This window comes from Anolis carolinensis, chromosome 2, assembly GCF_035594765.1.
Source record: "Anolis carolinensis isolate JA03-04 chromosome 2, rAnoCar3.1.pri, whole genome shotgun sequence".
Classification (NCBI taxonomy): domain Eukaryota; kingdom Metazoa; phylum Chordata; class Lepidosauria; order Squamata; family Dactyloidae; genus Anolis; species Anolis carolinensis.
Genome location: NC_085842.1, coordinates 184,261,890 through 184,286,173, shown reverse-complemented (window position 1 = coordinate 184,286,173; position 24,284 = coordinate 184,261,890). Strand labels below are relative to the sequence as shown.

Sequence of the window (24,284 nt, the reverse complement as noted above, 5' to 3'; positions counted from 1 at the left end):
TTCTGCCAGCCCGTTTAGCTTGGATAAGTGAGACTCTACTGTATATCCTCTCAACAACCCTGTGAGGTGGACTAGAATCCAGTGAGATAACGGGTGGAATCCAAAGATATTCTCCATTCACAGAACCAGGAGAGTTTTAGGGATGGAGGCATCCTTTTGTGGCAGGTTTGGATGGTAAGAGTATAGTGGTTTGGGACAGCACGAAATGCTGTGTGAGCAGGTGCCTGATGGTGAGGTTTTGGATTCTGCCTGACAGAGCGCCCCAAATCACCCAACAAGCTCCATGGCCGAGTGAACTCAGGTCTCTCCACTCCTAGTCGAGGGCTTTAACTACTGCATCATTCAGGTACCATGCAACAGCATCATCTTTACAATCTTTATTATAGAAACCTTATGTCATATGCACAGTGCTCCATTTTACATTCAGACCCATATACAATCTGTAGGTTAATGTATATTAAAAAGACACACGAGACAGTGACTCTGGTACGTCTCTTGTTCCTTCACATACACAGGGGAGAGGAAAAGGGCGGGCGGGCGGGGGGGGGGGGGGGGAAGACGTCTGGGCCATCTTTCTCTCCTCCAAGTATGCACTGGGCTTGATTTGCAGAACCAGAATTTAAACAAAGCGGACTAATCCTTGCTGGGCAATTGTGAGGGGAAGAAAAACTTACAGATTTTGGAATGTTTTCTTGTTACTTTAAAAGGAAAGACAGGGGGGTTTGGGCTTTCAAAAAAAGACAAACAAGGCAAGACTCAAGTGTGGAGGGAAATGATGCTAAAAAAGGATTTTCTAGATGTGCTACACTGAGATTGTACCAGTGGGTTTTTCATACCTGTGCATGAAGACGCCTGAAAGATACCTTGAGTACTGCTGTTAAAAATAACATGGATTCCCTGCAGCTATTGTCAAAGGACAGATGCTTAAGCTGGGAGTTCCCTACTGAAAAGCATCAAAGCCAATAACTTTGCGCCCAACGCTATGTAATTGTGACAAAAAGGCCAGGGCATATAAAAATTGCTAGCAGAATGGAGCCAAAGGACTTCCCTAAAACCTGAATAATTCCCAAGAGCTTATTTTCCTTATAACACAGTCATTCTTCTTTCAGCGGTAGGAAGGGGCAATAACATTTAAGGGGAAAACTCATTGTTTATTGTTGGTGGTAACAAGAGATGTGTAGAATATATTCTCTCCCACTTTTTTAATAAAGTTTTTTACAGGACTGATGTCTATTAGCAAGATGACAGGTCTGTGCTATTTCACATTTCACAACACACACACACACATCGTTCCAATGATACATTCCAGAGGCTTGGGTTTAAAATGCCACACCTTAAACCCACAGCACCAGGGTGAGAGAGAAAAATTGCACCACTCCCCAGCAGTCACCAAGAAGGCGCAATCCACAGGAGCCAAACCCTTTTGTTGGGGTACGGTCAACACGTGTCCCACAAATCACAACTGGGAAAACATTAAATATGTGTAGGAAGACCTGGGGATGCATTCCTGCCCCCCAATTGTGTGGTCGAGTGTGACATTCCACAAGATGCCCACAAACTCCATTTCCCTCACATCTGTGCAGGCATTCACATACAGACAACACCCTGCCAGCAGGGAGTACCCACCCCCCTGAACATGGTGTATAACGCACACAAAAAGAGGCACCAGCGAGGAAAAAAATTAAAAAAGGAAATAAAACTCCATTTCCCCTTGGGGGAAAAGCGAGGGTCAGACCAAAGTCCCCGGGGCGGGGTGCTCTGTGGAGTCCAAGCTGTAGGGGCCAGCAGAGTCATCCATGTAAAGCAGCTCCCCAAAAGGTCTAAAGAAGGCATAGCAGAGCAAGAAAAGGGGTGGGGGGGGGGGGAGGGAGGGAAAGAAAGAAGGGAGAAAAGAATTAGAGAAAGAGGCCGAAAAGAAAAAGGCAGTAGCTCAAGATTGCTCCCTTGCCAGGATACCTGGTTCCCTTTCACCTCCCAGAAGTCTCAAAACCACCTCAACCCCCCCTCTCAGCCCACTGTCCACAACATTAGATCTATAACAAATATGTCAAAGAAGGCAAGCACATGAAATTGTGTCCCCCTCCCCAGTGTAACAATGCCCTTTTTAAAGTGGAAAAAGGAGGGAACAAAGATGTTCAATCAGTTTAAAATGTGATAGAGAACATCAGAAGGAAATGCTTCAGAAAGAATGGGAATGTAACATGAGAGAGAGAGAGAGAGAAGGTGGAAACAGAATAGAGATGTCATCAGGGAAGTGGAGGGAAGGCTGATGGGGTTATCGGGGCAAAGGGTAGAACTGTGCCCCATACCTGCCATAGAGTGGCTGCCCAGCATAGCTCACAGAGTGGGGTAGCCCTCCTGGCCCACTGTAGTAGCCCATCTCGGGGTTGGAAGGCGACGGCTCGTAGTAGCTACGCAGTTGTTGGTGTGCAGACTGAGGAGCCCCCCGCCTCTCTGGTGCCCCTCGCTGACCGATGCCAGCATTACGCAAATACCAATCCCTGAGCCCCTCCAGAGCCAGGGCTTTGTGGAAGTTACGTTGAGGGGGCAACGCCGGGGGCGCATAACCAACTTCTCGAGATTGGGGGGGCAAGAGTGGGCCGCAGGACTTGGTGCGAGCAGCCGGCCGGGCTCGGCGCTGGATTGGGCTGTTGGGATAGGCCTCCCACTCTGTCTGGGGAAGCCCATCCCTGCGGGAGAGATGCTCACCGCCACCCGTACTGCTGGCCCCCCAGCATCTGCGCTCAACGTAGTAATCCACAAGGAGGTCATTGTATGGGGGGCGAGGGTTCCGGCCCGAGATAGAAGGCGTCAGGGCCTCAGCACTTTTAAAAGGGGGCCCTGCAGGCAACAGAGGGTCCTCCGAAGGGGCCCGTTCAATCAAGGCCTCCGAGCTATTGCTACGACGCGTCCGGGCAGCAAAGAGAGAGGCTCGGTCACCGCTGGTATCACGGCTGGGGGGGCCGAGTTGGGAATCGTGGCTGCCGGACCACTGGCGAGGATGGAGAGCGGGAGCTTCGGACCTGTAGAAGGCAGAGAACGAGAATTAAAACCATCTCCAAAACAGTGTGCTATCAAAGGAGAAGTGTTACTATGTGCCTTAAGAAATCAATGTATTAAAAAGTATAACCTACATGGTCACTTGCCTAGTGAAAATCTGCATTCACGTTCTGAAATGATCTAGCCTTTCTCTTGTTTCTCAAGCTTAAAAATAATACTTATTCTGGATTCCAGCTTTCAGAATCCTGAATCCAGTATGGCCAATTCTGCTCTTGGCAAAGGGTAGCTCTGATGCAAGACTGCAACTGGAACAATTCAGGATTACCCACATCGTAAGAAGGTAGCTCATTCTCTCTGTGAGTCACTAAAGGACCAGTCTTATTATCAAGCAGAGTGAGGCATCTGCCTCAGGCAAGAAGTTATGGGTGCTGCAAAAACAGAATGAAGTTGTTCCATTCTTTAATTTATTATAATGGGGTTTTCTGTCTCATGTACCAAATTTATTTAGCTGGCTATAGGCACTTATGCTCCTTGATGTAGGTGAATAGGGAACACCATTTGCTGCTCTGCTACAAGCCACAAAATTGCATGGGAAATCCCAGAGCCATTGCTCAAGGCAGATTTCCTTCCAATCAGGAAACACATCCAGAACAAAAAGTTCACAGAAAAAATACTCCTTTCTTTTGTTGTAACAATAAAGCGCATTGCTTATTTAAAATACTCTATATCTGTGCTTCAGCTATCCGAAATTTGCAAAACAGACTGGCAGAGGAAGAAAAGCATAGTGTGCTTTTAACCCACAGTTTACAGGATACTCATACCTTCTCTCAGGCCGTAACTATTTCTTTCAAACAATTCTTTGGATTCCCTGACCACACACAGACTCAATATTGACTTGAAGGCCTATGGCTGATTTTATTTTACAATATTTGTTATCCAAGTTTATTGTTTAGAAAGTATCCGATATCACTAAATGCTGTATAACAGTTTAAAATACGAAAAGCAAAAATGTAAACAGGTCAGTAATTAAGTGTATTAAGAACACAAGATGACGGAGAATGGAAACTGGAGAGAAAATGAAGATGGTTTGAGAATCATGTCTTACTTTCAGACTGACCAAGTGGTCTGTCTCATTCAAAATCATGTACAGACAGTTTCCAAATTACAAACATCTGACTTACATAGGACTCTTAGTTAAGAACGGGGTGAGACAACAGGAAGTGAGATAAATCTGCCCTTGGAAGAGTTATTATGGGAAAAAGTTGTCTCCACTGAAGCTTTATCATCAATCCTTGTTTCCACAACAAGCCAAATTTTTCAAAACCCAATTCACACAGGGACAGAAAGTGAGGGGAAATCTACACAGGGTCACAGACAGCAAAAAAGTCACATGAGTGTTAACCCTTACCTATGCTATCCAAAACTATATGTGTTTATGTATGTATGTGGGTATATATGTGTGTGTAAGTATGTGTGTGTAAGTATGTGTGTGTATATATGTGTGTGTGTGTGTGTGTGTGTATGTATATGTGTATGTGTGTGTATGCATATATAATGTAAGTCAGAACAGGTACATTTTAAAGTGTAACTCCAGACATACAGTATACAGGCAGTCCCCAAGTTATGAAGAAGATAAGTTCTGTAGGTTTGTTCTCAAGTTAAATTTGTATGTAAGTCATAACAAGTACATGTATAACTGTAGCTCCAGATACATACACACAAATTCAACTTAAGAGCAAACCTACAGAACCTATCTTCTCTCTAACTTGAGGACTGCCTGTACAGAGTTTTAGTTTAATAAAAAGAAACTATTGCCTTTCCTCATTGGTAAACATACTTTGGCCTAATAAAGGTATTAAACCGGTGGATCTCAATCTGTGGGTCCCCAGATGTTTTGGTCTTCAAGTCCCAGAAATCCTAACAGCTGGTAAACTGGCTGGGATTTCTGGGAGTTGTAGGCCAAAACACCTGGGGACCCATAGGTTGAGAACCACTGCATTAAACTGATAATGGTATTAACACTAATATAATTTGTTTCTCTGATAGTCCACCTTTAGTTTCTGTAAATGTGAACAAATGCTTCTTCCTCACAGATTTCACAAACATGTCCCACCCTTGTCCCATCCCTCAGCAAAATCCAGATACAAGAATCATAGAATCCTACTCTGCCGCCAATCCGATTTCACACCTACTGTGTGGCTGAAGCACAGTATACACCAGAATGCGGTCCTACCTGAACTGGTGGCTTCCACTGCAAGCGTTTCTTGCTAGCACAGGAGTGGCTGGAACGCTCCTGCCCTCAAAGCTGGACACGCTCCGTGGAAGGGTACGGCTTGGGCTGCAGGACAGGCAATAAAGTATTTTAAAACAAAACTGCTGAAAGTAGTTCCAGGTTTGTAACAGAAAAGAACTCTTCTTCATGTGTGCATATGAGCATGCATGAAAACAACATACCTATGTTACTTGTGAGGAAGTTCCATGAACCCAATGGGACTCCCTTTCAAGACAACATGAGCTGCAAGAACTGAGGTGTACATGTTAAGAAGATCACCTATACCTGTACGGAATCCAGAAGAGATCAGCTCAAAATTATTTGATGCCCAAGGCAAAGGAGAGCTCCACCCTAGTTCAATGTATGGAGCAAATTTAATTTTATTTTGCCCTTAAGGCAGAAGGTGGGTTGAGGGATAGAGGGCAACTCCTTCCTCCAAGAGATAGAAATGCCTGGTAGAGGCAGATCCAGGAAGAAATGATGGTGAAAATATGGGCCATATGCACCAGCCAAACTGCTTTTTGATGCTTCCAACAGGGTCCTAGAATAAGATGATTTCCTCACTAAAAAATCCCCCCCTGCCCCCCCCCCCCACTCATTCCCTTGTCCCTTAGCAGACTGCACCAAATCTTCCAAAATAAAACAAAAAGGAAACACAGCCTGTAACTCCTTTTGCACCCAGGCCCTGCTGGGATCAAGGAAAGCATTCTGAGAAAAGTCAGCACCCATGCACCCAACTTTCTCTTTTAGCTCACTTCCGAAAATATAAAAAAGCTTTTTGAAAAAGGACACTGTGGGACAACAGGAGACAGTGGGAAACCAATTACAGTGTGTGTACTGCATCATTCCCACTCTTGCCCTTATAAAGGGCAATTTGATCATGCCCTCCCCCCCCCCCCCCCAAACTGTTTTCAGGCACAGAGGGCTCGTTGGTAAACCAGGAAGTGAAGCAGAATTCAGCCTTGTGTTTATTTCCTGGTTAAATAATAGTTCATTCTTCTGGCCTCAAAAGCAGTTCTCCTTGTACAATTCTTTTAGTTTTAAAAAAATTAAAAAGGGTTTAATAGAGAAAAGACAATTTCTGATGGAGGTTGTTCTTATCTAATCCACTACCTTTCTCATACTAGTTTTTTATGCATATGTTTTCAGCATAAGCAAGGCATTTTGCTGCATGATTTGTAAAAAAGGCATGTATCCATAACAGGTTTAAGTTAAGAAACAGACAATCCCAAAAGGCAAGGTCCTTTGGGCTCTCTCCCCCTCTGTCACCTCCAGCCCTAACATCTCTCTATTTACCTTGTAGGGCTGGCAACAGAGTTCCGACGGTCTTTAGCCTCACTGTACAGATCTGGCTGAAAAAGCCGCCATCCCGGTCGCCGGTCGGGGCTGCTGGAGATGGCACGGAGGTGATCTCGGGCCTTGGGGGGTGAAGGGCGGTCAGAGAAAGGCCCCTGGTGATTGGAGACCTTGGCGGGATGGAAGCTGTGGGGGTCATCTGAGGACAGAGCACAATGGACAGGATAGAAGCATCCACAAACCCCTACCTCGGCGAAAAAACAAAAACAAACACAGAATAAAAATAGGTAGCCCAATTGTTCTTGAAAACTAGAGACTCAATTCCTTCCATTGACACCATGGGTATGAAATCATCAGACGTTATTGGAATTCAATTCCCATCAACCCTAGCGGACATAAACAGTAGTCTTGTGCATTTGTATGGAATCACTATCTGTTTTGTTTTCATTCGTTTCGCCCCATTTTCGTTTTTGTTTGCCACTTTACAAAACAGGGTGCCTATCCAAATGGGAGTTTTGTCCCGCATCCGAAAGAACAAAAATGTTCAGACCATTGGTGGCAATGGGAAGGCTTCCAAGGCTTGCCCTCCCCTCAGTTTATGGGCTAGAGGAGTGAAAATCGCCATACATGGAGTGAATATCGACCCCTTTTAGCCCACCAACTTTTAAAAAGTTTTCTAAACAGAGAAAGTAGCAGCCCAACAATTTTTCCTTTGAAAAATATTTGTTTGTTTGTTTTGTTTTTTTTAAAAAAACCAATATTACCCAGGGGGAGAAAAAAGGGGGGGGGGTAACAAAGAATTAAGAATAAAAGATTTAAAAATATTACAGTACAGCAAATAGAAGTTAAGAGATCCCCTTCTTTCCCCACCTCCAAAGCCCCTCGTGTGCTGCCCAGCCAAACTCACTCACCCTCACCCCTTCAAAAATCCTAGCCCCCTTCCCTACAAAGAAAGTATAAAAAATAGAACCCAAACAGCCAAGCTTAGGGAAAAAATAAAATACAAACAAATCTCTTTTCCCTGGCAGCAAGGCAAGGAAGGAAGGCAAGGCAAGAGGCAAAAAGGCAGCAAGCAAGCACACTAGCAGGGAGACTGAGTGAGCTGAGCAAGCAGCAGCAAGCCAGGCAGCCAGCATCAACAAAGGACACACACCCGCAATGGGCACTTTGGGGGCAGTCACCCCATTAAATACTCTGGCAACATCAGTTTCCTTGGCCTCTGATTGGTCAAAAACCCCAATCACCACCTCCTCCTCCTCCTCATATGGAAGAACTCCCTGGGCCACGTGAAGAAAGCCACGCAGCCCGAAAACCAAAGAAACAAACCATGCAACTTTCTTTTTTGTTTCACCTTTTGTTTAATCCAAAAAAGGGCTGTTTTGTTTCGCACCATCCAAATTTGTTTTCGCACCCAAAACAAATACCCGAATGAAACAAATGGATCAAATACTGTGCACATCTCTACAGGTGGCCATAGATCATAGGAACTATAGTTGAATTTTCTGGAGGGCAACACTTTCCCCAGCTCTGCATTAGACACATAATTTCAATTTCAATAAATTGTTCCTAGATTGTATATGTTTGAGATAGCAATCTTCTCAAGCCTCCTCTATTTAATGTTTTGTCTGTTTTTAATGTGTCATTTGATTTTCTGAAGTGTATGTCTTCTTTGGTTTGCAGTTTCCTTAGCTCTGTATACTTAATGTAGTGGGAGAGGCTGCAGACCATGTGACTGGTTCAGAGACTGTTTAGAATGTTCAGTTTTAAAAGGATGGCAGTTAGAAGTCAGTTGAGGCTTGAGTCTGTTAGAGTGCAGAAGCCAATGTTAGAAGCTAGAAATCAGTTGAGGCTTGTGTTTCTTTGGAAGTGGACTGTTATTAAGAAGCAATATACTTTTAAAGAGACTGTTAAAGACCACAAGTTAAAGATACTGAGACGTTTTAAAGCTTAACCTGACAAGAAATGTACCTGTATAAATACATGAAGTTACACAAACATGTTATTTTAAAGAAGCCTACTTGAATCTTTGTCTGTTGAAAGCATCAAATAGAAACAAGATATTTATGTGCCCAGTAATCTTCCATTACCCAATAAACTAAAGGAACACCTCTGAATCTCTGCTACCCAATAGTTTATGCTCCTAATAGGTCACAATCTATATTAGGTTGTGATCCTAACAGGTCCATCATCCCAGCAGTATATACAGTATACAGGCAATTCCCGAGTTATGAATATCCATCATCCCAGCAGTATATACAGTATACAGGTCCATCATCCCAGTAGTATATACAGTATACAGGCAATTCCGAGTTATGAATATCCAACTTACAAACAACTCATAGTTAAGAACGGGCCTTTTCCCTCCATTCCTGCCATGAAATCTTAGTGCTGAGCCAAAACATGCCTGTTTCTCTCCACCTTACTTTCCTTTTTCTTCCTATCAACTCTCCAAACCCCTTTCCCCATTTTTTCCTACCCATATCTCTCCAAACCCCTTTCGCCTTTTCTTTCTACCCATATCTCTCCAAACCCCTTTCCCCTTTTCTTCCTATTGATCTCTCCAAACTCCTGTTTCTTCCACTTTAAATCTGGTTGCTGCTTTCTGCAGAATTCTGGGATTTGTAGTTTAGTGAAGCCCAGGACCTCTCTGGATGAGCAGTTTAGAGGCTCCTCTCTAAACTTGGAGAGTTTTGGTGTTTTTTTCTGATCACACAGAAACTATAATGTGCACCTTCTTTTGGCCAAATTACAATGTGCACTTTAAGCTGGACCTGTTCCATTTAACAAAGAAATTCAACTTAAGAATTAACTAACAGACCCTATCTTGTTTGTAACTTGGGAACTGCCTGTATATACCTGCCTTTTTCTAGGGCTTTGGGCTCTTTCTCCATTCCAAGGAGACTTCCTTATGATGTTTTGTGCCAACTGTATTGCACTTCTTTAAAATTCATATTGGGAAAAGATGCAAGCAACAAGAAAAAATGTTTTCTGTATCTAAAATTGCTTTTGAGGACGTCCAAATTGTTCTTGGTTTGCTGTCCAGGTTTGCTTCATAAAGACTCAAAACTTTCTCACCACCGCACTTTCCCCACTTTGACCCATATATTGCATTGTTCCTGATTTCCAGAGCTAAGCCCTGGTTCCAAAGTTCATTTTTAACTCTTTGCAGATTCTTTTTCAATACTACATCCTATATGCATCTCAAATAATGAGCTGAAATATCACATTGCCAGTTCACATCTTTACATGACCACACTGGATAAGACACATCATAGTCAGAGCATGTAAAATATTTTTTCCACATCATCTCTTTGTACACATCAACAAGAGCTAACAACTTCTAGGTAATTTTAGCCTTCAACATTTATTTGACATTAAGCCTGTTGCCACTTAAATCTTTAGATAAAGCATGGGGCAATTGTTTGGCTGTTCTATTAGGGTTTGAATCCTTGCTCAGACATAGAAATCTACCACACAACTTTGAGCTAGTCTCTCAACCTCAGAAGATGGTAAAAACAAAACCCCGCCGAATAAATCTTGCCCAGAAAAAATACGATAGGCCCATCTTAGGGTCATGATAAATTGAAAATGCCATTAAATAACACAAAAACATCACTCACTTTATATCTCTCATCACAATTTTTCCCTCCTTGATCTAGGTAAGAGATCCAGGGATCCTGTAGAACAGACTTACCATTTTCATGGCTGGCTGATTCTGAGAGGGAGCTGCTCTCGGAATGAAAAGCCTCTTCTATTTTGGGGACAGAGAAACAATGGATAAAAGGGGGATGGATAAGAAGCCTGGATGGGAGGATTAGCCACATAATACACCAAAAGGAAAGGGGTTAGGGCATTGTGCCATTTACTCAGTGTGTACTGAACAAATAACTGTTAGCACCCAGAGACTGGAAAAGTTGCTATTTGACAGTATTATATTCAAAACAGGCTTCAATTCCCCGGGCAGTATAGTGTGGTTCATTTTGGGAGGGGATTCTAGGAACTGCAGTGCTGGATGAGAGACTTTAATACAAGCTTTACAATTCCGACAAAAGGAAAAGATTCACAGCAATCACTAATGCCAACACCTTGTCATTAATATACTTTAGGATCAGAGAATATACTATTCTCTGCTGTAGCCTCCTCTCTGAAAGGCAGAGCCCTCTGCTCCACAAGGCAAGGGAGCAGCTTTAAAGGTTGGATGGAAGAGAGATCCCACTCTTCCTATAGTTCCTCAAGGTTTCTCTTCAGATCGTATAAATCTTTCGCCTTTTACTATAGTTCCTCAAGGGATGACCTTCCATTTACAGAATCTCATCTCTGGGGCTAACAAACTATCTAGTACAGTGGTTCCCAACCTCTGAGATCCCAGGTGTTTTGGCCTACAACTCCCAGAAATCCCAGCCAGTTTCCCAGCTGTTAGGATTTCTGGGAGTTGAAGGCCAAAACATCTGAGGACCCATAGGTTGAGAACCACTGATCTAGTATCATGCATGAACAATCCAAAGGAATAGGGAAAGAGTGCAAGGACCAACTTGGTGTTTGGAGAATAAGGAATTGGGGTTGTTGAAAACAACTCAGAAGATAAAGCGAGGAGGAAGGGAAAAGTTATAAGGATGGCTGGCCCCCTAACTCACCGTGGCTGATCCTCTGAAGTGGCCCTTTGCCTAGCCGCATCCGGCACTCTGCCACCTGAGCCTCGAGCTCCCGAAGCCGCTGGGCAGCATCCGCCTGGACCTGCCTCCGGCGGCGACGCTGGTCAGCCGTTAACTCAGGGGCAACAGCGAGGCGTCGGGCTGCTTCAGCCACTTGTTGCTGCAGAGCCAGCTCTCGGGTCAGCTCCTCCAGCGAAGGTGCTTCCTAGAGGACCGGAGAAGGTGCCTTGGTTTTAAATGGCCATGTGTCAGGCGTGCTTTGAATGCAATTTTCCTACTTCTTGGCAAGGGGTTGGACTGGATGGCCCACATCTCTTCCAACTCTATGATTCTAATGCTTCATTCCATATACAGTAGCCAATAGGATTATTATTTATTTACTGTATTTCTATCACACTCTTCTCACCCCAAAGGGAACTCAGAGCAGCTTACAGTTTGGCCACTTCAGTGCCACATTACAAATATACAGTGTATAAATATCATGCAGTACAAATCAAAGCACATTTAACATAAAATACAAGACAAAAATCACACAAAGCATAATAACGTCCAGAAATAAGATACAGAGTCTCGCTTATCCAACGTAAATGGGCCGGCAGAATGTTAGATAAGCGAATATGTTGGATAATAAGGAGAGATTAAGGAAAAGTCTATTGAACATCAAATTAGGTTATGATTTTACAAATTAAGCACCAAAACATCATGTTATACAACAAATTTGACAGAAAAAGTAGTTCAGTACGCAGTAATGCTATGTAGTAATTACTGTATTTACGAATTTAGCACCAAAATATCATGGTATTGAAAACACTGACTACAAAAATGCGTTGGATAATCTAGAACATTGGATAAGCGAGTGTTGGATAAGTGAGATTCTACTGTAAATAAATATTAAGCATTAAAAAAAACATTTTAAATCAACTGCAATTCTTATGGAGATTCATCAATTAAATAGTATATTTTGCTAAGCTCAGCCATCAGGGATAACACGAGCCAGAGAGAAATTTTAGAGACGTCTCTATGAAGTAAATGAAAAAATAAAAATAAAATAAAATCTGAAAACAAAACAAAAACAAAAGTCCCCACTAAAGCCCTGGAGGAATAGAGTCGAAAGTTGAGTGTTGGCAGAGAAGTCAGCAGCCTCAATTCAAGTCAAGCCCAGTTTCAGTGCTAACTTGGTGGTCAAAAGAGGGCTGGTTCGTAGAATTCCCCGGTACTGTTGTCCTATAAGGCATCAGTGACTTGAAGTAACTTTGGGCTATAGTTAACTAGCGGCGAAATCACAGCATGGTGGTGGGAAATGGCAGCAATGGTAGGGCAACTCTGCTGCACCAACTTCTCCAAGTCAATGCTGGGCAGTGGGAGGGAAGGCCAAGTGGAACGCAGCTCAGGGAAGCCGCCAATCAGGTCGCAGAACTCATTGCTCTTGCCAGTGGTGGAATCTGAGTGAGACTATAGGCGCCCCATTGGAATCAGGCCTTCAGTAGAACACTAGTCAGCCAGGCAGCTGATGGAAAAGGCTGTCCCGGAACAGTTAAAGATGTCGGGAGTCTCTCAGTGGCTGTTGGAGAGTGCCTGGTTGGTAGACTGGCTCAGCTCCTGAATCTTATTTTAATACTGGCAAGGGAAAGGCGATCTTTTCTGACATTTGAGAGCCACTTAGAGCAGCGGCTCTCAAACCATTTAGATTAAACCCTTCAGAAGACCTTTTTTACTAAGCTCTAGGAGCCCACAAAGTTCTTCTTTCTTTTAACTGCTCCTATTGCCTGAGTGTATTTGTATAATGTAGCACGCTTGGAAATAAAGAGAAAGTATAGGAAAATGTTGGATACAGCCACAAACCTTTATTTAGTATAGGAAAATATTGGATTCAAACATAAGATGATGAATAAAATGGTTTCATTTGTTTAGTTGAAATCGTTTTGAAATTGCCCAACAACTGAATGTGAAGATCTGTGGCAGCATTCAACATACTCCTATATTACTTACTGGTGTAAGTGTAATCTGAAAAACCTGATTTGCATCAATAGGAGTACACAAAGGGGAGCATTGCTTGGATAGCCTTTCCAGCTATTGACAGGTATACGTCTATTAGGTAAAGGTTTCCTACGACATTAAGGCTAGTTGTATCTGACTCTGGGGGTTGGTGCTCATCTCTATTTCTAAGCCGAAGAGCTGGCATTGTCCATAGACACCTCCAAGGTCATGTGGCCGGCATGACTGCATGGAACACCGTTACCTTCCCGCCAGAGTGGTACCTATTGATCTACTCACATTTGCATGTTTTCGAACTGCTAGGTTGGCAGAAGCTAGGGCTAACAGTGGGAGCTCACAGAATTCTAACTGCCAACCTTTCGGTCAGCAAGTTCAGCAGATCGGCAGTTTAACCCGCTGTTCCATCAGGGGTCCCTGTCTATTAGTCCTACTCAAAAGCCATTCAGTAGCACAGATTCAAATGTCATTTTGAAAGCAAAGGTACACTGACTTTCAATATGATAATCATACTCTGGCACAGACCCTTAAAGGAGATTTTAAAAAGATTGTTTGCTAAACCCTACAATGTTTTTGTGGAATCTTAGAATTCCATGAAACACAGTCTGGGAACTGCTGCCATATTTAGAGCAGGCCTGGTACTATACAGACAGTCCAAAAGCAGAAATGAGCAGTGGCGTCTTGATCCATGGGTTCTGGAATGCCACTCTCCTATGTGCACACACACACACACACACACACAGCCTGCAACTTACTTCATTCTTCAGGGCATTGGGGACTCGGTAGGCGAGCCCTGGCCTCCTCCGCACAGGCTGGAGCCTTTCACCTGGTTCTAGTGGATACTCCGGAGGCAACTTTCCCGTCAGTTCCTGGAAAAGAACAAGAAGAGCATTTTTTCAGTGTGGTCGAAGAGAAGAGCCCAGAGTTTAAATATACAGTAAAAAGAAATGGGGAGGCTGGAGTTTACGCTATTAATACTCAACATTAATTTATACACTTACAAGAAAAGCTGAACTTTATCACTTAGGCCCCTTCTACACTGCCATATAAAATCCAGATTTGATGCTTTAAACTGGATTATATGGCAGTGTAGACTCATATAATCCAGTTCAAAGCAGATAATGTGGATTATCTGCTTTGATAACCTGGATTATATGGCAGTTTAGAAGGGGTCTTAAAGCTTATCATGTTTTAAAGATTGGTTTGTATCGTGCCCAGTTTGAGTTGTTGGTACAAAGCCCTTTAAAACTCTGCTTTAGAGTTGGGCAAATGCCAGGCTTACAGGAGCCTTGATTCATAACAGAATGTCAGCAATCCATAATTCAGTCATGACTGAATCATACTGGACTAGAATGAGAAGAAAGTTTGTGTTTTTGATTTAGATGGAAGGATTTGGGGGCAGAGATGGTACGGGACTTATTTCTCTCTCTCTCTCTCTCTCTCTCTCTCTCTCTCTCTCTCTCTCTCTCTATATATATATATATATATATATATATATATATATATATATATATTCCTTTGTTGTATTTATGAAATTTTAATATATATTTTTAAAGAATCATACTCTGCTGATATCATTGTAACTGCTGGTGCAAGTGTTACTCTTAGAAATGTGTACATATGTTTTATTCTGATGATCATAATGCTGAACTACTATCCCAACATCTCTTGGGAAATGGCAGCACTTGCAAGAGCTGATGGGAGCTGTAGCCCAACAGCATCTGGAGAGCCACACTTCCCATCTCTCTGGCTTAGGCAGAGATAAAGTAGTAGTACTTCTGCTCCCTGGGCCCAGCCCAGCTGCCATCTTGTTCTCACCCAGCTCCTTATAGCATCCTTTTCCATCAATTACTCACAGCTTCCTGGAGGCAAACCCGACGCAACTCCTTCAGACGCAGGCTGAGCACCTGCTGAAGGGCCCGCTGTTTCTCCAGGAGTTCTTGCACCCGCTCTAACCGAATTCGGGGGCAGAAATCCCGCTGCAAGGCCTCTGTGAGGGGATACAAGAAAGCAGAGCAGAAGATGACGGATTAGGGGACTTCTGAGAGAAAGTAAGCCTTTTACCGAACAGAGAGGTATGAGGAGGGTGGAAAATGCTAGTCGGATGAAAAGAAGAATACAGCTATCCTTCCACATTTGTCATTTTGACTTTTGCCGATTTGATTATTCATGGATTTGGATTTAAATGTTCTCACTAGGTTGAAGTTTTCAAAACTGTGTGTCACAACAGACTGATTGTTGGTTGCAGTGTAGAGGTGTCGCGCAAGCGTAACGAAAAATGACAAAAATCTTGGAAATGTATGTTATTATCCTAAAATGTAAATGAAAGGATTTCATGAGATATGTTATGCCCCCATATATGCCGTTATTACAATTTATGTATGTGTCTGTATCTTTTGTAAGGGGTTGGTTTAATCTCTAGTTTGCTAGTAAAACTGAATTACTGGGTTGTGAAATGGCGCCTGTCTAAAAAGTGTGTTATCAACATGAAATGTTTGGAAAGCTTTGTTCTAGATCTTGGAGGACAATTCTCTGCCAATGAAAGGTGACCACAGAGTAATGCTGGAATATCTAGAAACTCCTAGAAAAGTATTATCTCACTTTTTAAAAAAGCAATGTCTTTATTCGCAGCTTTTCACTTTCACGTGGGTCCTGTGCCCCTAATAACAAAAAAATGGACTGCTGGCTGTAGGAAGATATGAGGAAGACAAGAGCAGTCCAAATCATTCTGCTGTCCAAAGCAAAGGGCAACCGATGGTACTTCTCCACCCGCAACTGTATCTCCAGGGTTGGTAGCTGAATCTTTATTTCAGCAGTGGTGATTAGGCAACGTCTTTTATTATGAGGGCCATAGGTTAAGTGAGAAGGCACAGTGCAAGCTACGTGGCATGAGTAAGGCTGTACGTTCCATGCCACTCAGTTCTCCCACCCACGGAATCTGCCTCACTTTGCCCATCACTAGAACTGGCCTTGGCTGGCAGGAAGGAAGTTACCTGAAGAACTATAGCTGGATGAGCTGATCAGCTGCCCTTTCACCTCCATGTCTGGGAAAGGCGGGTCGGGGTCCTGCTTCCAAGCGCAATTACTTGAGTCCAAGGGCCATCGGGGAGTCCCAGATGGAAGGCCTCACTTGGTTACTGTCAGAGAGAGACAAGAGGAGAGTCAGAAAAGTATGTGCGTGCCCAGGTGAGATTGTGTGTGCGCTTGTGCAGATACAGGCAGGTGAGTCATCAACAGAGGGCATGATTCAAAGGAGAAGAGATATTTCCTGAACGTAGCACAGGGCGCACAATGCCACCGGCAGAAATAAAAAGGAAGGAGCGAGCCAAAAAGACTCAGTACAGCAAAGAGAGCTAATGTGCCAAGAAAGGTCGCTGGGTGGGTTGCCAATCAAAGAGTGCTCACTGGGGGTAAGGTGAAATAAATCCACTCAAGGTCAAAAAAGAAGGGGAAAGCTCTCTGCTCCTCTGGATAATTTTTTCTGTTTACCACCATCCTTTAACATAACTTCCATCCTTCCTCACCATTAGTTATACTGGCTGGGACTGCTAGATCTGCAATTCAACACTGGTTGTGCACATGCTTCCTGTCCCTAAGCTAGAGTTTCATCTATCCAAGAGGACTCCATTTTCTTACTATGGCTCCATTTTGATTCCAAAGGTTGGCCTCTGATTATTTCAGCTCATGTGAACTGATTTTTCGATGCTCCTCCAAACTGCAAAGTCAAAGGCCACAATAGTGCCAGGGAAAACAATCCTGTAGAGCACCACTTCCTTCACACACTTTATAGCTCTTATATCAGCTTTAACAATCCCAGTGTCCTCCAAGGGCATTGTCCCAATGGGAATCTTCCCAACCACCATAGCTATAGATGATGGGAACTGTAATCATACACACTTGTAAGGCTGTATTAGAAATTCCTGGCAAAGAGGACTCAACAGTATGGGGTTTGAGAACTTGGAGTGGTACCAGTTCCTCCATGAATGGCATGCAAAGGCTGCTCCCCACAGCTATTATTTATTTATTTATTTATTAAACTTGTATACCGCTACTCCCAGTTTGGCTCGGAGCGGTTTACAGAAATAGATTAAAACAATACACTTAGCTTTAAAATAACAATAAAAACAACAATAAAAACAACAATAAAAACAGACATAGCCCTGCGTTTTTCACCCATTATAGTTGGAAGAGAACTCAAGGGCCATCCAGCCTAACGCCTTTCTGCCATGCAAGAACACACAGTCAAAGCACTTTCAACAAATGGCCATCCATCTCCTATTTGACTTCTAGAGAAGAAGACCATACCATACGTTGAAGCAGCATATGGATGGATTTGTTCCCAGTGCCAGTCCTAATTTCTGCCCTAGACACTGTCCCAATGGAGTCTATTTGGTTCTTTCTATGGACCTGAAAGGGCAGCAATACCACCAGTGGAACCACCTGACAGAGAGTGCCCTGAGGGCAGCAAGGAGCAGCATGGGGGCCCATCCCACCTCTGAGCTTCTGCAGTGCAAAGGGCTGAAACTGCAGCAGCATCACTTTAACAGCAACACCCAAGTCTCTCCTTAACTTTCACCAGACCCAGCTTCTGCAATCTCAGTGCCTATGCACCTCCTGAGTAGACCAGTTGAGAAATAGAACTGCAAATGGTACATCCCTTTCTCTGTTTAGTTACAGTTAACCATGCCCACCCAAGTTGAAGTGCACTGAACCAAAATCCAGACAACTTAAGGCCCATCTCACAAGCGCTCCTCTCTCTGCCTGACAACAAATACATTGTTGTAGATGTGTGTCTTCAAATCATTTTTAAATTATGGCATCTCTAAAAGTGAAACTGTTTTCAGACTAGGTTTGCCTCGCCTTTCTCCAAGGCTGAGAGTGTGTGACCTACCCAAGTTTCCATGACTGAGTCGCGATATGAAGCCTAGTCTCCATGGTTGGAGTTCAATGCTCAAACCACTACAGAACAGCAAAGCAATTTATTTGGCCCCCTGGGAGTTTCGATAAGTACAGCAGCCTCCTAAACCTCACATCTGTGCCGGTTCAATATGGAGGCCAATGAAGCCCCCGCTTGGGGCGCAGGTCCCCAGGGGCGCCATTGAGCGCCCCCCCCCCCCCCCCCCCGCGGGGACCACTGGCTCCGTCGACGGCTAATGCGATAGGCCTCAGTTGAAGCCTTCCATGTTCGGCAGCGGCAGGCATGGCTTTTTCTTCCCTTCTCTCTCCTCTCTCCCCCCCCCCCCCCCTCTCTCTCTCTCTCTCTCCAAACTCTGAGGCCTGGATCCGCCCTCCTGGGCCTTCTCCCGGCCTCCGAGGCCTGGATCCACCCAACGGGGCCTTCTCCCGGCCTCCAGGCCCTTCGCTCGCCCTCAGGGGCCTGTGGCAGGCATCCTCAGAGGTTTTGAGGTCTGTTGGAAGCTAAGTAAGTGGGGTTTATATATCTGTAGAAGGTCCAGAGTGGGAGAAAGAAGTTGGATGGCCATCTATAGGGAATTGTATCTCCTTGCCTGGGAGTCTGCTTATCTACTTATCTGGTGCTTTTTTAAAGCAGAGGCTGGATGGCCATCTATTGGGAGGATTCTAATTGTATCTCCTTGCCTGGGAGTATTCTTATCTGTTTATCTGGTGCTTTTTTAAAGCAGAGGCTGGATGGCCATCTATTGGGAGGGTTCTAATTGTATCTCCTTGCCTGGGAGTATGCTTATCTGCTTATCTGGTGCTTTTTTTAAAGCAGAGGCTGGATGGCCATCTATTGGGAGGGGTCTAATTGTATCTCCTTGCCTGGGAGTCTGCTTATCTGCTTATCTGGTGCTTTTTTTAAAGCAGAGGCTGGATGGCCATCTATTGGGAGGGTTCTAATTGTATCTCCTTGCCTGGGAGTATGCTTATCTGCTTATCTGGTGCTTTTTTTAAAGCAGAGGCTGGATGGCCATCTATTGGGAGGGGTCTAATTGTATCTCCTTGCCTGGGAGTATGCTTATCTGTTTATCTGGTGCTTTTTTTTAAAGCAGAGGCTGGATGGCCATCTATTGGGAGGGGTCTAATTGTATCTCCTTGCCTGGGAGTATGCTTATCTGCTTATCTGGTGCTTTTTTTAAAGCAGAGGCTGGATGGCCATCTATTGGGAGGGTTCTAATTGTATCTCCTTGCCTGGGAGTATGCTTATCTGCTTATCTGGTGCTTTTTTTAAAGCAGAGGCTGGATGGCCATCTATTGGGAGGGGTCTAATTGTATCTCCTTGCCTGGGAGTATGCTTATCTGCTTATCTGGTGCTTTTTTAAAGCAGAGGCTGGATGGCCATCTATTGGGAGGATTCTAATTGTATCTCCTTGCCTGGGAGTATTCTTATCTGTTTATCTGGTGCTTTTTTAAAGCAGAGGCTGGATGGCCATCTATTGGGAGGGTTCTAATTGTATCTCCTTGCCTGGGAGTATGCTTATCTGCTTATCTGGTGCTTTTTTTAAAGCAGAGGCTGGATGGCCATCTATTGGGAGGGGTCTAATTGTATCTCCTTGCCTGGGAGTCTGCTTATCTGCTTATCTGGTGCTTTTTTTAAAGCAGAGGCTGGATGGCCATCTATTGGGAGGGGTCTAATTGTATCTCCTTGCCTGGGAGTCTGTTTATCTGCTTATCTGGTGCTTTTTTTAAAGCAGAGGCTGGATGGCCATCTATTGGGAGGGTTCTAATTGTATCTCCTTGCCTGGGAGTCTGTTTATCTGCTTATCTGGTGCTTTTTTAAAGCAGAGGCTGGATGGCCATCTATTGGGAGGGTTCTAATTGTATCTCCTTGCCTGGGAGTCTGCTTATCTGCTTATCTGGTGCTTTTTTTTTTAAAGCAGAGGCTGGATGGCCATCTATTGGGAGGGTTCTAATTGTATCTCCTTGCCTGGGAGTCTGCTTATCTGCTTATCTGGTGCTTTTTTTAAAGCAGAGGCTGGATGGCCATCTATTGGGAGGGGTCTAATTGTATCTCCTTGCCTGAGAGTCTGCTTATCTGCTTATCTGGTGCTTTTTTTAAAGCAGAGGCTGGATGGCCATCTATTGGGAGGGTTCTAATTGTATCTCCTTGCCTGGGAGTCTGTTTATCTGCTTATCTGGTGCTTTTTTTAAAGCAGAGGCTGGATGGCCATCTATTGGGAGGGTTCTAATTGTATCTCCTTGCCTGGGAGTCTGCTTATCTGCTTATCTGGTGCTATTTTAAAGCAGAGGCTGGATGGCCATCTATTGGGAGGGTTCTAATTGTATCTCCTTGCCTGGGAGTCTCCTTATTTGCTCATCTGGTGTTTTTTTAAAGCAGAGGCTGGATGGCCATCTATTGGGAGGGTTCTAATTGTATCTCCTTGCCTGGGAGTCTCCTTATTTGCTCATCTGGTGTTTTTTTAAAGCAGAGGCTGGATGGCCATCTATTGGGAGGGTTCTAATTGTATCTCCTTGCCTGGGAGTCTGAGGAAATTTCCTTCCCTGGTGCTTTTTTAAAGCAGAGGCTGGATGGCCATCTATTGGGAGGATTCTAATTGTATCTCCTTGCCTGGGAGTATTCTTATCTGTTTATCTGGTGCTTTTTTAAAGCAGAGGCTGGATGGCCATCTATTGGGAGGGGTCTAATTGTATCTCCTTGCCTGGGAGTCTGCTTATCTGCTTATCTGGTGCTTTTTTAAAGCAGAGGCTGGATGGCCATCTATTGGGAGGGTTCTAATTGTATCTCCTTGCTTGGGAATCTGGGGAAGTTTGCTTATCTGGTGTTTTTTTAAAGCAGAGGCTGGATGGCCATCTGTCGGGAGGGTTTTAATTGTATCTCCTTGCCTGGGAGTCTGCTTATCTGCCTATCTGGTGCTTTTTTAAAGCAGAGGCTGGATAGTCATCTGTTAGGACAGGTCCTTTTTTCTCTCTCAAGTCTCTCCTCTTTTTTTCTTTCAAGTCATCCTGCATAAAGGTAACTATCATGTCTCCAGTGGGTTAGTGAAATGATGTCCTTTTGGATTGAAAAAATATTTTCAAGCTATTGATGGTTGAATATGTGGGTACAGAGTTGGTTCAGATAACTTCATATAGCTTTATCAAACCACTTCTTCTTCTTCTTTTAAAATATTTATTCAGGTTTTACATATATATGATAAAAGAAACATGGCAATGCCAAAAGACAAAAGAAAAAGAGAAAAAATAAAAAGGGGGAAAATGTAAAAATAAAATAAAATCAAAAAATAAAGTTCCCTACTTCTGGTCTGTAGGATTCAGGAAGAAAGGCAAGTGGGGTTTATTTATCTGTGGAATAATGTCCAGGGTGGGAGAAAGAGTTCTTGTCTGTTTGAGGCAAGTGTGAATGTAGCAATACAGTAGAGTCTCACTTATCCAACATAAACAGGCCGGCAGAAGCTTGGATAAGCGAATATCTTGGATAATAAGGAGGGATTAAGGAAAAGCCTATTAAAAATCAATTTAGGTTATGATTTTACAAATTAAGCACCAAAACATCATGTTATACAACAAATTTGACAGAAAAAAGTAGTTCAATACGCAGTAATGCTATGTAGTAATTACTGTATTTACGAATTTAGCACCAAAATATCACGATATATTGAAAACATTGACTACAAAAATGTGTTGGATAATCCAGAACGTTGGATAAGTGAGACTCTGCTATACTTTTATTTTTGAGCTATTCGGTTTTTTTGGGGGGTGGCAAAATTCGGGGGGGGGATGGCAAAATTCGGGAGGGGGCACCAAAATTCTGTTCGCTTACACTTGAAAATTATCTAGGGCCGGCTCTGCCTCACATGTACATCATTTTGGAAGCATTCACACACACTCGGCCTCAGAGAAAGGCAGAGGCAAACCTAATCTGAAAACAGCTTCACTTTTAGAGATGCCATGGTTCAAAAATGATTTGAAGACACACATCAACAACAATGTATTTGTTGTCAAGCAGGGAGAGGAGTACTTGTGAGAAGGGCCTTAAGTTGTCTGGATTTTGGTTCAGTGCACTTTTTGGCCATTTTAGGAACAGACCAGAACAGCTTTTCCCAACTTCCCAGGTTCAGGATGCAGTTTCCAACCTTTCCAACCACTAACAATGATGGCTGGTGTTTATAGAAATTATACTTCAGATATTCTTGAAGGAAATAGGCTTTGGAAGGCTCTATTAGCACACAAAGAGACACTGTCCACCCAGCTCCCATCCTTTAGTAATCATGGGGATACTGCCTCTTGGATATTAGATTTTTGTCCTCTTTTCAACTTCCTTCTAATTGACTAAATAAGCCTCTTAATGTACGGTTTTTCCTACTACCAAGCTTTCACAGCAGTGTTCTCTTTAAAAAATAAGCATTTGCATGCATTACGTTAATTGATATGATTATGTCGACTAACATAATTTAAGGTTTCCTTGACAGACACCCACCCTAGTTATTATGAGAGAACCCAAACTGAAGGCAATCTAGTTGTCCTCTGAAGATGCCAGCCACAGATGCAGAAAATGCTGCTAGAACACGGAAACCGCTCAACACTCCAGTGATTCTGGCTGTGAAAACCTTCGACAATACAATCTAGTTGTATTCTACTTGCCATACTTGCACAACTGCTTTTCTTTCCTACCTGTGGCTGGCTCAAAGGCCAAAAGGCTCACTCCCAGCTGTGCCCCCATTCTCTTTGTCCCTTCCTTCCCTGGGCCAGCGAGCCAGACTGCAGACATGCACACAGTGGGAAGTCCGGGGGCAGCAAGACAGCTGGCTGCTAGCAAAATTTCTGGGCTCAGGCCAAATCCCACAGCTGCTTCCCCGTGAGACCAGATCAAGACAAGCCCAGCTGGGACTCCAGGGAACAACACAGCTAGGAAAACTTCCCTCCGTTATGTAACTAATCCAACCATGGCAGAGCCCAGCACAGCTCTCGGCATGAATCAGCCCCGAAAACAACATCCGTGTCAGGTAGAACAGCCTCGGGAAGCCGCTTCCCTCACATGTTCTCCGGATTGTGGTCTGGCCGGTCCTGCCTTTGTACCAAAGGTTCATCCAGCTTTCCCGGTGACATAAACACACATTCTTCCCCAACATACACATGGTACAGGATATAGCAAAATGTGAATTGAGACAGCTGAAATTCTGTCTCCGAGTCTCTCAAACACAATAAAGTCAAATGCAGATTTGCATTCTCTCTCAAACACATACACACGATGCAGCAAAATTACAACTTGGGCACATCAAATTGCTTCCTTCCTTTCTTCCCTCCTCCCTTCTTTCCTTTCTCTCTGTTTCTCTCTCTTACCCGCCTGCCTGCTTTCCCCCTCTCAAGGTGCAGCCTAGGGGTCAAACTCCCAAACCTGACTCTCTCACACACAAGATCGACAAATGCGAATTCACATTATCTCTCATATGCTCACTCACGTACACATGTTGTTGCAAAAAAGAAAACCAGACATATAATATTCTTTCTTTTTTACCTTTCTGCCTTCCTCCTCCACTCACCCACAGTGTAGATAAATATGAATTCAGAGCCAAACCGGTTTTTCACTCACACACAAAATAATCGAATGTGCAATCAAATACCTTATATTTCCTCTTTCCTCCTGTCTCTCGTTCTCTCTCACAGGAACATACACCCCACTGCTGTGTATGTGTGAGCCTATCAATCCCACCATGCCGAACAAGATGGGAGTGGAAGGAGAAAGGGTAAGAACAGACTGCCCTGGCCACATTTTTCCTGGCCGGTGCCCCCACCCCACCCTCGGCTCCTGAAACCACAGCGGCCAATTCCTTTCCCATGACTCTTTAGTGTCAACACCTTCCTCGCTGCTGCCGTTCCCAGCCGCCGCTGCTGGCTGCCTCTCTTCGAGAGGAGTGGATAAGTAAGGTGACTTTTTGAGGAAAGGCAGAAGACAGAACAAGAAGCCTTCCGTTAAAAAACAAAACAACAACAAACCTCGCCTAGGAAACCAAAGTGGAACAGAGCACTGGCAAGACTCAAACTGACTGAGCCAATTACCACCCATCTCATTACTTTGTAGAAATTACTATCCTGCTTAAAATGGGTAGGGATGGAAGGGGATAGGTTGGGGATTCAAGGCGCAACCTTGCCAT

General features: G+C 43.8%; 1 protein-coding gene across 8 annotated transcripts in view; it reads right to left on the bottom strand.

Annotated features, from left to right (window-relative positions):
• Positions 1 to 362: 362 nt before the first annotated feature.
• The window catches only part of ccdc120 (coiled-coil domain containing 120), a 72,292-nt gene continuing 48,370 nt past the window's right edge, over positions 363 to 24,284 (bottom strand). For 4 of the 8 annotated variants that reach the window (XM_062971281.1, XM_062971282.1, XM_008118373.3 and 1 more), the window contains 9 exons: positions 16,206 to 16,349; positions 15,069 to 15,202; positions 13,968 to 14,081; positions 11,203 to 11,425; positions 10,263 to 10,319; positions 6,569 to 6,812; positions 5,234 to 5,338; positions 2,310 to 3,023; positions 363 to 1,820 (listed from right to left, as the gene is read on the bottom strand). In XM_062971281.1, the coding sequence (XP_062827351.1) occupies positions 1,730 to 1,820; positions 2,310 to 3,023; positions 5,234 to 5,338; positions 6,569 to 6,812; positions 10,263 to 10,319; positions 11,203 to 11,425; positions 13,968 to 14,081; positions 15,069 to 15,202; positions 16,206 to 16,254 (1,731 nt within the window). In that variant the 5' untranslated portion in view covers positions 16,255 to 16,349 and the 3' untranslated portion in view covers positions 363 to 1,729. Of the gene's footprint in view, positions 1,821 to 2,309; positions 3,024 to 5,233; positions 5,339 to 6,568; positions 6,813 to 10,262; positions 10,320 to 11,202; positions 11,426 to 13,967; positions 14,082 to 15,068; positions 15,203 to 16,205; positions 16,350 to 18,103; positions 18,201 to 23,753; positions 23,892 to 24,284 lie in introns of those variants that run through there. The other 4 variants (XM_008118372.3, XM_016996484.2, XM_062971283.1 and 1 more) reach the window with 4 other exon arrangements.